General features: G+C 39.5%; 1 protein-coding gene across 1 annotated transcript in view; it reads left to right on the forward strand.

Moving 5' to 3' along the window:
• LOC132887355 (dysbindin domain-containing protein 1-like) overlaps positions 1-15,819 on the forward strand; it is a 57,112-nt gene that overhangs the window by 5,928 nt on the left and 35,365 nt on the right. Inside the window, exon 2 of the mRNA XM_060922822.1 lies at positions 1,441-1,596. Coding sequence (XP_060778805.1) covers positions 1,441-1,596 — 156 coding nt within the window. The remainder of the gene's footprint in view (positions 1-1,440; positions 1,597-15,819) is intronic.

A 15,819-nucleotide genomic window follows, 5' to 3' on the forward strand; every position in this document is an offset into this window, starting at 1 on the left:
GTTCACAACTCGTTCAACTTGCGAGCCAGCTGAGAACCAGTTTGCTTTTCCATAGCTTGCGGTGCTAAGCGGAGCCACGTCATTACGTCGCTGCATACGTCATTACGTCACTGTATACGTCAGTTACGTCGCTGTATACGGAAGTTACGGCGCTACGTTTGCATAAACCTTGGCGCGAATATCAAAGCAAAAACAACACGGAAGAAGCAGCAGCGGCAACAACAACAACAATAATAATAAATTACTTCGCGTTTGTACAGCTGCTGCTTCTCGTCGCTTAAAAATAGCGATCTTTCGCGGTCTTGTTATTGTTGTCGGTCTTAACAACTCCGCCCCCCCTGCTGACGTAAGCGGTTCTTTCCTCTGGCCCAGCAGAGAGTTGGTGCTAGCCTGGAACCGTTTTTTCTGGCCCCGGAGCCAGTTCTTTGTCAGTGGAAACAGAAAACCCGGTTCCAAACTAAGCACTGGCCCCAAACCAGCCCTGAAACTGCTTTGGTGGAAAAGGGGCAATAGTTACCTTAAGGGCCAATAATGAGCCCTCGGGGGTATATTAGTGTGCATTGTACCTTGGGAGACAGAAATGGACTCCTCCTATACCCCTGTTTGACAGTGTATAGGACACACTTATAGAAGCAAGTTATTTATAATCACACTATCTGTTATCATCCAAATGAGGATGGGTTCCCTTTTGAGTCTGGTTCCTCTCAAGGTTTCTTCCTCATGTCTTCTCAGGGAGTTTTTCCTTGCCACCGTCGCTTCAGGCTTATTAAGGATTAGGGATATTTCTGACAGTGTATTACATTTGTGGTAAACCAGAAATGGTCTCCTTCTATCTGAATGTTAAACACACAGTACTGCGCAAAAGTCTTAGGCACATGTAAAGAAATGCTGTAGACCAAAAATGGCTTAAAAATAATGAAATTAAATGTTTCAACATAAAAAAAAACTATGAACAGTAATCAGTGAGCCATAATAAATGAAAAAGTCAATATTTGGTGTGAGACAACCATTTGCTTAAAAAAAAAAAAGTCTCAGGTGCAATGAGTGCAGTTTTATAAGGAAATGAGCTGTAGGTTTTAATGAGCATCTTACCGAACCAGACACCGTTCTTCTGGATGCTTTGACTGTCACACTCGCTTCTTCATTTTGCACCAAAACACAGTAGCCTTCATTATGTTGTCTTATTTAATCTGAAAAGTGCTCTCTTATGGAATATACTGCTCAAACTTTTTTTTTTTTTCCTGTAACATTTCATTTTAATTGTGCTGGAAAATGAACGAACGTTTGGAACTCTAATTTTTTTTTTAAACTGACTTGATGATAATGTAGAAGTCATAGAATAGAAATCTATAACAAAGTTTGTATGAAAAAAAAAAATAGGGGGGGGCTAAGACTTTTGCAAAAATGGCACTAAAACATTTTCTATCGCTTCTCTTTCAGATGAGACTAAAAAAAGCCAAACCCTGCTGAAGCCCTTGACGTCAGGAGAACTGGTGAAGGAGCCTTCCCATCATTCCCGGGGTGAGGAGGACCGAGGCGTTCCTGGACACACCCCAAGCCTGCTGCATGTCATTGACAGACGGCGTGAGTTCCGGGGTAAAGAGTGGCATACGTTGCACATACATTGTCTAGTCTTACTCAAAGACGCATTGTATTAGCCATCACTACGATGGACATCAAGCTAGCTAATATTCTCTGCAAAAATAAGCGACCCTTAGCCATATTAGCTTGCTAGGTTAGCTAGGAGCTGAGTTATGAGAGTAAGGTGATTTGACCATAAGAAGGAACAAACACTGGTGTAGCAATCAAATTTATAAGTGTAAATTTGATCACAGTCTGTTTATTGATTCAACTTGTATGACACTTTTTTTTTTTTTAATTCTAAGCCAAGGAAAAAATCTGAAAAAAAAATCTGAAAAATACCTCCAAATTGTTCCTGCATCTTAAAGACTAGAGCTTTAAAAAACCAAGAGACACTTTCCTCTGGGGGGGGGTACATATGTTTACATGTGGGGAAGCCATGGTCTAATGGTTAGAGAAGCAGCTTTGGGACCAAAAGATCACCAGTTTGATTCCGTGGACCAGTTGGAATGGCTGAAGTGCCCTTGAGCAAGGCACCTAACCCTCAACTGCTCCCCAGGTTACTCTGGGTATGTTGTACGTTGCTCTGGACAAGAGCATCTGCTAAACACCTGAAATGTAATATATTATGACGACATAACGTGTTAGGGAGGAGCTAGCAAGAAATAACAGTGCTAGTAGCTTCACTAAATTTTTGGTGGTCGCTAAAATATTTTCAAAATATTGTAGCTTTTCCAGTAACTAGCTACAGTGGATATAATGAAGTGTACACACCCCGTTAAAATGATCGGTTTTTCTGATGTAAAAAAATGAGACCATGATAAATAATTTCAAAACTTTTCCCACCTGTACAATTCAATTGAAAAACAAATCTGTTAGGGGGGGAAAAACATTTTTAAAAAAAACCGTACAATAAGCTGGTTGCATAAGTGTGCACACCCTTAAACTAATACTTTGTTGAAGCACCTTTTGATTTAATTACAGCATTCAGTCTTTTTGGGTCGGAGTCTATCAGCCTGCCAAGTCTATCAGACTTGGCAATATTTTCCCACTCTTCCTTGTGAAAGTGCTCCAAATCTGTCAGATTGCGAGGGTGTCTCTTGTGCACAGCCCTCTTCAGGTCACCCCACAGATTTTCAACTGGATTTAGGTCTGGGCTCTGGCTGGGCCGTTCCAAAACTTTTAATTTTCTTCTGGTGAAGCTGTTCTTTTGTTGATTTTGATGTAAGCTTGGGGTCATTGTCGTGCTGAAAGATGAAATTCCTTTTCATCTTCAGCTTTCTAGCAGACACCTGAAGGTTTTGGGCCAAAATTGACTGGTATTTAGAACCGTTCATAATTCCCTCCACCTTGACTAAAGCCCCTGTTCCAGCTGAAGAAAAACAACCCCAAAACATGACCACCACCATGCTTCACCGTGGGGATGGTGTTCTTTTGGTGATGCGCAGTGTTGATTTTGCGCCAAACATAGCTTTTGAAATCGTGGCCAAAAAGTTCAACCTTGGTTTCATCAGACCGTAACACATTTTCCCACATGCTTTTGGGAGCGTTTTTTTTTTTCCTCAAAAATGTATCCGGGCCTGGATGTTTTTCTTTGACCCTACCTCATAGTCCAGACATATGGAGAATACGGGAGATTGCTGTCACATGTAGTACACAACCAGTACTTGCCAGAAATTCCTGCAGCTCCTTCAGTGTTGCTGTAGGCCTCTCTGCAGCCTCCCTGACCAGTTTTCGTCTCGTCTTTTCATCAATTTTGGAGGGATGTCCAGTTCTCGGTAATGTCACTGTTGTCCCATATTTTCTCCACTTCTTGATGACGGTCTTCACTGTGCTCCATGGGATATCTAATGCCATGGAAATGTTTTTGTACCCTTCTCCTGACTGATACCTTTCAACAATGAGATCCCTTTGATGCTTTGTAAGCTCTCTGTGAACCCTGGCTTTTGCTGGAGGATGCAACTGAGTAAATGTCTGAACTTTATTTGGGGTTAATCAGAGTCATTTTAATGGATGGCAGGTGTGAACCTAAAAAGACTGAATGCTGTAATTAAATCAAAAGGTGCTTCAACAAAGTATTCGTTTAAGGGTGTGCACACTTATGCAACCAGCTTATTGTACGTTTTTTGTTTTTCCTCCTAACAGATTTGTTTTTCAGTTGAATTGTACAGGTTATAGGTCACAGTAAAGGTGGGAAAAGTTTTGAAATTATTTATCGTGGTCTAGGTTTTTTCCTGATGTAAAAAAAATTAATTCATTTTAATGGGGTGTGTATACTTTTTATATCCACTGTACGTGTAGTGCATCAGAACTTTCTAGCTAAATACTCAACTCCATAATCCATGAAGTATAGCACAACCTATATATCATTTGTTTGATGAGTGTTGATTTAGAGTTAAGTAATGCTAACTGATTTACAAATAGAAGAGAAAAGAGGAACAAAAGTCTTTGTTATGGGATGCCATGTTAAAAGCAGCTACATTTTGATTTTGTGAAATAAATTAGCTGTGCAGTGAATGTCTGCAGTTTGAAAAAGTAACTTCAGTATAGTTAGCTAACGTATCAAAAAGACGTTTGGCCGTAGCTTCAAGTATTTTAAATCATGAGTAGCTTGTAGCGTGACAAATTATAATTGGAAAGTAGCTTCTCCAATACTGAAGCTTATGAGCATATTATTGGTTAAAAAAAAATTTCCCTGAGCTCAAGGTTGAGAACAGAGATATAACTCAAGTAGTTAAAATTATATACACTATATAACCAAAAGTATGTGGACACTTGACCATACCCACATGTGATTCTTCCCCCAAACTGTTGCCACAAAGTTGGAAGCAGACAACTATATAGAATGTCTTTGTATGCTGTAGTGTTACACTTTCCCTTCACTGGAGCTACAGGGTCCAAACCTGCTCCAGCACGACAATGCCCCTGTGCACAAAGCAAGCTTCGTGAGGATAAAGTCCGCCAAGGTTGGAGTGGAAAAACTTGAGAGTCCTGAACAGAGCCATGACTTCAACCCCACTGAACACCTTTGGGATGAACTGGAACACTGACTGCACTGAATGAATGTAAATCCCCTGGGCCATGCGCCAAAATCTTGCAGAAAGCCTTCCCAGGGAACGTTCAAGTACATATGGGTGTCATGGTCAGGTCCATAAACTTTTAGCCATGTAGTGTATATACTGTATGCAGCACTAAAATTCCTGAGATTAGTTTTAGAAGAAGAAGAAGGTTGGAGTAAAGGAGGACTCGGTAAAGCCAGAAAAAGAGAAAGTGCCTCAAGGCACATTTGAGCCAAATTTGTACATAGTACCCACTGTGTCTGGGTCATCCAAAGCTCAGGGCTAAAAGGAGCCATTGTGCGACTACAGAAGGAGCGCACGCTCTGACTCTGATACATACAGCAAAGGAGCAACACTAACAAGGCAGGCTTTATCTACTCATTCATTCCAAACAAGTCGGTACCAGCACCTGCTATGCACGGAGATCAGAGAGGAAGCAAAAGAGAAAGGGGTTTAAACCGCATATAATCTCAGATTCTAGCATAATTTTCGTAACCCTTTATTCTTAAATGCATAAATGGGCGATATTTCCACCGTCATTTTGATTTGTTAGCCACTTTATTTAGTTGCGAACTAGAATTATTAATATAGTAACATTTGTTTATGGCGCTCTCCTGTTAACCGGTGATGCTAAATGATCAGATAGCTAGCTACAACCCCAATTCCATAAATTTGGGACGCTGTGTCAAACGTAAATAAAAAACAGAATATGACGATTTGCAAATCTTGGAAACCCTATCTATATTTCATTGAAAATAATACAAAGACAACATATCAAATGTTGAAACTGAGAAATTTTATGCTTTTAAAAAAAAAATACTGTATGCTCACTTTGAATTTGATGCCAGCAACACATTTAAAAAATGTTAGGATGGGGCATGTTTACCACTGTGTTGCATCACCTCTACTTTTAACAACACTCTGTAAATGTTTGGGAACTGAGGAGACCAATTTCAGTTGCTCAACAGTTCAGGGTCTCCTTTGTCGTATTTTGTACTTCATAATGCGCCGAATGTTTTACATGGGAGACAGGTCAGGGCTGCAGGCAGGCCAGTTTAGCACCTGCACTCTTTTACTATGGCGCCATGCAGTTTTAATATGTGCAGAAAGCAGTTTGGCATTGGTTTGCTGAAAAAAGGAAGGCCTTCCCTGAAAAAGATTTTGTCTGGATGGCAGCATGTTGCTCTGAAACGTGTATGTCATTCAGCATTAATGATGTACAAGCTACCCATGTCATGTGCACTAATGCACCCTCATACCGTCACAGATGCTGGCTTTTGAACCGTGCACTGATAATAAGCCGGATGGTCCCTCTCCTCTTTAGCCTGGAGGACGTGGTGTCCATTATTTCTAAAAAGAATTTCTACTTTTGAGTCTTCAGACCTCGGGACAATTTTCCACTTTGCCTCAGTCCATCGTTAAAGAGTTTGGGCCCAGAGAAGGTGGTGGTGTTTCTGGATATCTGTAAATTTAGAAATTAATATTTAAATTTTATATTTTTTGCGATAATGTCTATTGCTAAAAGCGCTATACAAATAAAATGAACTTGTCTTGATTTAACGATAAGAGTAATATATAATCAGTCTATTCTGCCACTGAGATTTATTTCCGAGTGTAGCTACCTATAGCTACGAGTCTATCGTCAAATAATGCTGATGGAGAACAAAGTCGGTTTCGGAGAAGTGAGAGATCACGGTTAGTGGAGTTAAATCAGTGTGATTTCTTTGTAATGAAGCTATTTAAGTCATGAAATAATTTATATCAGCATTGCAACGTAACCTGACGCACAACCAGAAACTGTTGACAAATTACAAGAATTACAGTAACAAGCAAGATTTATAGTTTCAGAAAAAGTCATATTTGCCAACAGTGAAATTGAAAATAGCCCTTTTATTAACACTTTTGATCAATTTGATGTTACTCAGTATTACATAAACTTGAATAGTTCATATTTAAGCTTTTCTGAGGAACTGGTTTATGTCACCTGCATTAAATCTGCTTAATAAATGCAGTTATAGTGATGTGGATAATTTGTAAATCAGTTTTAAACTCGAAGGGTTATGACACACTGAGGGCAAATAGAACTACCAAAATGGATCTACAACAACTGACAGTAGCAGACAGGAAATGTCAAACAATGTGTGTTCATCAGTACACTGGAAAATGTATAAAAGTAATAAATGGTAACTAGATTTTTACTTTTACTGCCAGAACAAGGCACATTTGAAGTCTCACTGATTCCAGAGTCGTATTTGTAGTATCAAAGCTGATCTTCTGTGGTTCAGTGTTTGACCCGCCAATGACCTCTCTGCTCTGCTCAAGTCTCATTATTGTTTATTATTGTCTATCTGATCTCCATTGTGCTGTCCTGCCCTGTAACGATGCGTGCAGAGCTCCAACCAGTCCTCAGAACACAGCTACGAAGATTCTATTATTGCTCTGAAAATGCCTTTTATTTTATTTATCTCGTCTTTAATCTCATTAGTAGGAGGTGAGACCAACACTGAATTTCTCCCTTCTTGCTTCTTTTTACTTCAGACAGTTCATTCTTGTCTGAAGGAGACCTTTCACAAGAGATCTACAATATATGTGTATTTAGGGATGTAATCAGATTGACTGACGATAGATATTGTGTTAAATACATATAAAAATACAAGACATGGTAGTCTTTTTTTTTTTTTTTTTAAGAAAGCTTGTCAGAAGGCTTCACAGGTCCTCTCTCGAGGTGTGCATGAGGACCAGGATCCTGTGGTGTGCAGGTGTTTATTTTCAGCATGAGGTTTTTACTTTCATGTGGGTCAGATTTAAAGTGCATATCCTGGACCAAATTCGTTTTTTTTTTTTTTATATGAAAGTATGTCCCTTTTCACACTCATCCAGAAGGGTAATTTTGCACAAGGCCATCTGTCTACAGCAGAAAAAATAAAAAACAAAACGCTTCTGGAAAAATCCCAAGGGAGTCTGGAGCCAGATTCGTGACGTCACCTACGGAAGCGCCAGCAGGCTGCGAGAGCTTGCGCGGTTTCAGTGCACAGCCTGTGTACACCAAGTTTAGCAGCTAGTGATTTTGCATTGAAATATGGAATTGTCACCTGAGCGCAATGTGGGAAACGATGAGTACTAATCCCATCAAGATTGGTGTTGCTACACCTTCCTACGATACATCTGTTAACCATTTTAATAATTACGCGATAACGTTGAAGAAATTTGCAGAAAACCACCAGGTCGTTTTCTCATAAACAAACCAGCGCTGACGTAGGATTCAGAAGGAGGCGTCCCGCGCGTGACATCACGAAAATCAATGTTTCCCGGGAAATCCAAATGCCAATTTTTTTCAGAGGCGGACCAATTCGCCTCAAATGGCTTGATTTCAACTGAATTTTTCTGGTATTGCACAAAATGCAAAATGTGACAGATATTTGACCGAAGTTTAATATAAAATAGAAGAATTACATTGATCTTGCTCCTGAATTTACCTGTGATATGCACTTTAAAGCTTAAAAGCCACATTCATGATGTCATTAATATGACTGTGTGGTGCTAAACAATTCATTTACAGCATTCGTTCATTTATCCTTAGTAACAGCCTGGTCAGGTTTGAGGTGGTTTAAATCGGGCTACTATTTAGAACCGACTAAACAGAACAAACTGTGCTTGTTGGAAAATATCGCAGGCAGGTACAAACAAAAATAACTGCAAGAGTGGGATTTAAAAAAATAAAAAAAGTCCCGTCATCGTCACTGCCAAACCCGATCCAGGCTTGAGGCGAACCATGTTTGAGTGAAGTGGCGCCGCTTCTCTCGATTTCTAGCAGCACTCCAGAGCACACTTACACTTTTGAGGTTAGGTTGGAAGTTGTACAAGTAAAGTCTTCTTTGACGACCTCGGGCTTTCCTTCCATCAGTTCTTCCTCCAGGGCATAATTCTTCTAGTCATCCTTTCCTTATGTAATGTCCAATAAACTTGGCATCATTCAACAGTTGTCAAGAGTTGTCTGTTTAGGCCTACGCATTGGAGAACTTGTTCATTTGTAATTCTATCCATGTACGAGATCTTGAGCATACGCTGATAAAACCATATCTTCACAGCTGCAATATTCCACCACATTTCTGCTGTGAAGGTCCACGACTCCCATCCATATAACACGAACCATGCGAAGGTTTTGAGGAGGTGTATTTTTAGCATAGTTGATAGTTTTCTATCTGTGAGCAAGTTTGTCATTTTGTTGAAAGCGTCCTTAGCTAACGCAATTCTCCTGCGTGTTTTGTTTTTGCAACGGCCATCTGAATTAACATGCCCAAGTAGTTGAAGGATGATATTTGCTCAATGTCCTGATCCCCCTGCTTGAGGTTACGAGCAGGTTCAAACTCTGGCACATACATTTAAGTCTTCTTGGCATTGATTTCGAGACCAAGTCTTTCACTTGCCACTACTACAGTATCGAAGAGTCATTGGAGACCTTCAGCAGAGTTATTGATTAGGGCAGTGTCCCACATACATGTTTATTTGAGACCAGATATGAACTGGAGTGATTGTATAATATTAATCGCAATAAAGTCCTTATTTACTTCATATGATGGAGTGTCCTGTCCATATGCAGAACGTCCTAGCCTGGGCAGATGCTATGGAAGTCCTGGGTTGGCCATGTGACAGGACAGGACTCCTCTCTCAGTGTCACTGGTAGAAACCCAAAGGAAAGGATGAACCAGTACGTTGGTATCAGGTCGGCTACAGGAGTTGCCGGAAGAGCTGCCAAAAACCATGACAGCAGACCGCCTGTGGGGCTTCGCTCCAGATTTTTCTGTCAGGGTTGTCTCCCTTAGCCTTTTCTCACCATGAGCTAAGTGCAAGGCAGTGCCACGCCAGAGCTCCGTGACCTCGTCCAGCCGCAAGGCAGGTGAACCCTGGGTAGTCCGGCCAACACAGTTGGTGGAAGTGGAGTTGGCTTGGGTGTGAGAGGTGATTAGACTTGGTGGGATTTATACATGCCTTCTGAGCCTGGCGGGATGGTACTTTTTCTTCTCTTCCCCCACTTCTGTGAGAGGCTGATGTAGATAGGTTGAGCTAAAGGGGTTAAGGCCCTTGCCCAAGGGCCCAGCAGTGGCAGCTTGTTGGTGCTAGGGGTTAAACCTTCGACCACCAGTGAGCTACCACTGCCCCATAATTTCTGTCAAAATACTAATTACCTCATTTGACTTTTTAATTTTTTTTTTTTTTTTAAAAGTTATTTGTCAAATATAAACTGATGCCCATTGATTTTCTCACAGTTCCAGATGTTATCATTGTGCCTACTGGTTAAAAATGGGAACTAAAATAAATGCTACAGTAATAAAGACCCATTGGGGTAGAAATCGCGCTTCCCCATGGCCACTGTATGAACATCCGTCCAGCCAGCCATCATCTGTAGCCGCTTATCCTGTACAGGGTCGCAGGCAAGCTGGAGCCTATCCCAACTGACTATGGGCGAGAGGCGGGGCACACTCTGGACAAGTCACCAGGTCATCGCAGACTGTATGAACATTTTCAGTGGAAGAGGAGCAGTGGACAAGGTCAGTTAATGACAGGGTTGCCAGGTTTGCTATTTTGTCCACCAAATTGGGCATGTTTAAAAATACCACAACAGTCTTGTTTTATAGCGAGTAGTCAGAATTAAATCTTAAAGCCTTGCAAACAAAGGCAGACTGTAAGTGCAGACAGTGTGCCTATCATTCATGTACAGAACCATTTCTGTTGTAAAATATACAGTACTGCAAAGATTGGGAAAGGGGTAAGAGGATTCTGGACTACATTAGAAATGCACATTCACCATAGCGACCTTATTTCCTACGCAAAGATGGAGAAACAAGTAAAACCTGTCTTCCTTTTTCAATTGCTCATTTTTTGGGGGAATAGCTGTCATTTTTAAGATGTAGTTGGGCTGGAAATTTTGCTGAAACCTGCCAAGTCTGGTTAATGATATTAGTGATGATTCAGCGTTCATGTCACACACTGTGATGGGACACACATCTGCCAACAGTTGACGTTGACAGCTGTACGTCTAAAACTGTTCAAGCTGCAAGACTGAGTGCTGTATGAGATTATGTTGTAAGAATGAAGACTGATAGCCTCTTGACTCAAATTGTTTGAGGTTATATCATTATTAATGTCTTCCTGCCCCTATAAGAATCTGCTGCTTATATATTTAAGTTATTCAACGAAATCGAGTCGTACATGAGCTGATAGCTGACGAGGCGCATAGCACCGAGTTGGCTATAAACCATGTACGACGAGATTTATTCTGTCCACATTCACTGGATTTTGAGAAACGGAGCATTTTTATTTTCATTTTTTGCAAATCCGATAAATAAAAACTTTGTACAAAACAACCGATAAAATAATTTCCGCTTGGAATGTAAACAAACCGGCAAAATGACAGGAGCAATTTGTGAAAAATGCAATAATAATTCTTGAAAAATAAAAAAAGATATGTGCTTACCATCAAATACTTTCATTCCATATTTTGTTGTGCTTTGTATTTTTGTGGTCTTCGTCGTCTTCTTTAGGGTTTTTTTTTTGGCGGTTGGCAAACCAACTTAAAGGTGCATTACTGCCACCGACTGGGCTGGAGTGCTATTTCTGTTTCTTTTAAATACTTTATCATTTTTAGGGTTTTGTTTTCGAGTTGATTTTTTATTTCATTCTCGGTTGGTTCAGCAACACGCGCCACCATTTTGTTTTTCTCTACTCACGGTATATGAGCTGATAGCCTAGTAGTAGAGTAGCCAATCAGAGCGTGTGATTGCTCATATACAGTGAATGTGGATAGAATAAATATGTATATCCATGTTGTTTATATAAAAATATAGAACATGGATCTACTGGGATTGTCTGTGTGATCAGATGAACACATCTGTGGTTTTTTTTTGTTTTGTTTTTTTGAGCATCATCAACATTAGATCCTGCTGGGAATACTGAAATGGGTGCATTATTGAAACTGCCATCAGCAGCAGCAGTTGCCAGAAGAGGAGCTTGGCATAATTCAGTCTTTTTTTGCTTGTTTTATAAAAGGACAAAGAAGAAAAGTACAAAAAAAACCCACAAAAAACCTATATGCCCAGGTTTGGGTGAATGCAATCATGTGATTCTGTGTGCGTACTGTATTTTTCTTTTTGTAATTTCATAATTACTTTTGACAGGAACAGCCTCCGTTATTCATCTCTTGCATGGCAGAGATTGTTGGAAGGGAAAAAGTGTTAGTGATCAATTATTCAAGCCGAAGCGAGGTGGGTTAGCGGGTGGGGATGTGTTATGTGAAATAACATAAGCGACACAGTTGAAGCTGCGAAATCTGTTAAAAATGTGGTGGATAAGAAAAGGAAGAGGACGTAGTGCACTGCTTCAATCTAATTCTTCCTCAATCTCATTCTCAGGTTAGATTACTTTCTTATTTCTGTTTATTTGGCTCACTTTGTCTTCATTTTACCACCCCCACCCTCTTCAGCGGGTGTACTGGAAGACAAGCGTGGGCGGGCACCTTCTGTGAGCTCGAGCTCTCTCTCTCTCTCTCTCTCTCTCTCATAAACACACAGCAGGTGTAGCCCAATCTAATTTACCAACCCTCCACTCACATCCCTCTTCCTTATATTATACTTCATACGAATGTGAAGGTATTGTAAATAAATACAGGCTTTTTTATAACAGAAATGCAAAGTATCTGTAACACATTATACAGGGTATCCCGCGTCCCAAAAGCCTGGCTCTGTCGGCATTTTTCTTTTTATTTCAGATCCAAGATGGGTTAGAAATGTTCAACATTCTTGCTCTTGTATTCAGCGTATACACAAGTGTCGTGAAGTCCAAGGCTGTCAATTTGTGCATTTGTTGTAATATTTGTATTAAAATAAAAACAAGACAGTCAATGATGGCGTAGCTCACTCCGGCCCCATCTAGTCCAGAAGGAACGATCTAAAGTGGGCCACCTGGCGCAATAAATGTTGCAAGCTATATACAAGTTATACATAGAAGTGATATACACCTGAGGAATACCGACCTATTTGCCAGAAAGAATCCAAAACAGCGAGGAATTGACCGAGAAGAAGCGATTTTTGTTTAAGTGCAAGACATTAAGGCTTAATTAGTCCATAACGTCATTAATAATTGTAATTATACAAATCTGGGTAGAAGTTCTATGCACCCTAGGTACCCCTACCTTCATGCTAGAAAGAATCAAATTTGGTGAAGAATTGAGGGAGAAGAAGTGATTTGTGTGGAAACTGCTCGTTAAGGCTTCATTACTCCATATCTTCATTATTAATTGCAATTATGCAAATTTGGGTAGAAACTATATGCACCCCAGGCAGACCTACCTTCCTGCCAAAAAGAATTTTAAAAAAATCGGTGAAGAACTGAGAGAGAAGAAGCGATTTTCGTGAAATCTGGACGACGCTGGACAGACAACACACGATGGCATAAACTCATCACCTGTCGGCCGGACGAGCTAATAAAGGATTGCCTTTGGATCCAGGCTTTCGGGAGACCATGTTAGATGCGTACACCACCGCACCACAGCACTGTTTAATTCTTGACACTAATTGTTCAATTGGTCCGAAGGTTTCAAATATGTGATAATTTACAAAGTAAAAATGAATTCACAGGCTTGTGTGGCCACATAATCGAAGGCTAATAATAAACAAGTGAACAAAAAACATGTCGTCTGACAAATGATGTAGTAAAATCATCGATATGGTGAAACTTTCTCTAAGTAGATGTTTAATTCAAATCTATGGTCTCCAATGTTGGTCAGGGGAAGTTCTTCAGCACAAGAAAGTCTTCAGGACAGAGGAGTTTACTCTTTGTAACAAGCCATAGCTATATGGTTAGAGAAGCAGTTTTGGGACCAAAAGGTTGTTGGTTTGAGTCCCTGGACCAGCAGGAATGGCTAAAGTGCCCTTGAGCAAGGCACCAAACCCCCAACTGGGCACTTTCACACCAAAGGTTGCCTTAAAAGTCCCAAAAACAGTTGAAAATGAACTTCAATGTAATGCAAAAATCCATCCTGAATTCCATAGAATACATATTGGGTAACATGTACCTCAAGTATCAAGGCTACAAGTCATTTCAAATTCCAAAATTTATTAGTTTTAACATAGCAGGAAGGTAAAATTCAGAAATTTGGATTTTTTTACATTATCATTCAGATTTAAGCCTAATTGGTGGATTGGGTCCCCTACATTCCACCTAATTATTGCAGAGATGTTAATGGAACAAAGAGACACCAAAATATCCATCAATGGTGGACATATTTTGGAAAATCTAGTTTTTGGTGAATTTTTTCAGTCTATTTTAGGAGTCACTTCACATATCAATAGAGCTAGAAATGAGAAATAGATCCAGGAAATCAGCTAAAATGCCTTTTTAGAAAGATACACCAATCTGGTAGGTGACTCGAAAATTTCAACTTCATACTGTATCTACTTTCCGGTCACCGCGCAAATCAAATCGGGTCACAAAATCCATATTTCTGTTCAGGAGAGGACAGAATGTTTAACATCACTTTTCAAATGAAAAATTACTCAGGAAAACTATGTCAACAATTTTGAATATGTTTTCTGATTGAAAAAAGAACCTTTTGCACAGTTTCTTGGACCATTATATTATTTCTTGGACCTTTACAATAATAAAGGTTTATTTATCCTTATTATCCTAAAAATACTTAACATATAAGTTAGCAATTTACATCCAAAACACCTGGAGCCACAAATTTCATATGTTAAACCTATGCATTTGATGAGAGCAAACATTTAACATCTAGTCAGTGAGAGAGAATTAATAGTGTTGGGAGTCTTGGGCATTTGTTCAGGAGAGGACATTTTTCTTTAACGCTTAATTTTCTCAGAAAATTAACCAATATTGTAACCTGGGCACATTTACATCCAAATTATTTGACTTGTCTGACCGACAGGTCTTTGTTTGTACTAGTACTAGTCCCCAGATGGTAACTTTGAGGTGAAAGTTCTTTCTCAAATTGCCACCTAGTTCAATCTCAGAAGTTCCTCATCTGTCTATTCTCGCTTTCCTACACATCAGTAGAAAAACCTGTCAAGAAGGCCTAATGCTACAAAAACTTAACTTTTTATCAAATAACAATGAACAACACATAACAGTGAAACACAACACCAAAACTATGCCTACTTATTTTCCAATGGCCATAATTGAACATGAAATTCCCATGAACACAGAATGTCTGATCTGAAAGTCCTGGTCGTCTACGAAATCTATTCATTTCATACACGCTATGCCTCTTTAGCATTGGACCAACATTATCAACATCAACTTTCACTTAACATGGCTAAACAAGAACCAAAATGCTAACAGTAAAACTATGAAACAACAACAATACATTGGTCCTACCAATGACTACATTCAAACAGATCATTTACACATGAATGTACTAGTAGGCATGTGGAAACAACAAAATGATACAATGTATCAATTTTGGTCTTCTACCTGTTTACTGTTTACACTTAAACTGTACCAATGCACCCAATGACCTTAGAATGAACCCATAAAGCACTTTTTTGCAGGGCCAGGTTTGCTGCCTGAGTTGTTTGGTGCATGAAGTGCATTGTGTAACGCAGTACAAAATATGCCTATTATGATATTAAATATCCTGTTCTGGAGAGGACATCCCCTTTAACAACATTTTTATGTAAATGTATCTCAACCATGCATTTGAATGCGATTAGTTTCTCATTGGTTTTATATTGTTGGGCCCTAATTAATCCAGTAAGAATTTTTCTCCATAAAACTGAGGTAAGTTTTACAGATTATCCTAAGTTCTGGAGAGAAGAGATTTTTAACGCAGATTCTACATCAGGATTTCGAATAGCTGAAAAACTCACTACCTGCTTAATAACAGTTCAAATTGAAAATGAGGTGAAAACAGTGATGAAAAACAATTTCTTAAATGTTATTCTAATCTAGACTGATAATGCACAACACATTATCAGTGACTCATGTTGTTCAGGAAAGGACAATCGCTTTATTTGTTTTAACACGGAATGCCATGATTCAGTTAAATCACCATAGCGGCCAAACGAATTTACCGATTTTCATGAAATTTGGAATGGACATTTCTTGACTCACCCCCTATATAAGGAAGCAGCATGCTCAGCCATGCATGGGACAGAAATTATTAAAT

Source organism: Neoarius graeffei, chromosome 6 (assembly GCF_027579695.1).
Source record: "Neoarius graeffei isolate fNeoGra1 chromosome 6, fNeoGra1.pri, whole genome shotgun sequence".
NCBI classification, from domain to species: domain Eukaryota; kingdom Metazoa; phylum Chordata; class Actinopteri; order Siluriformes; family Ariidae; genus Neoarius; species Neoarius graeffei.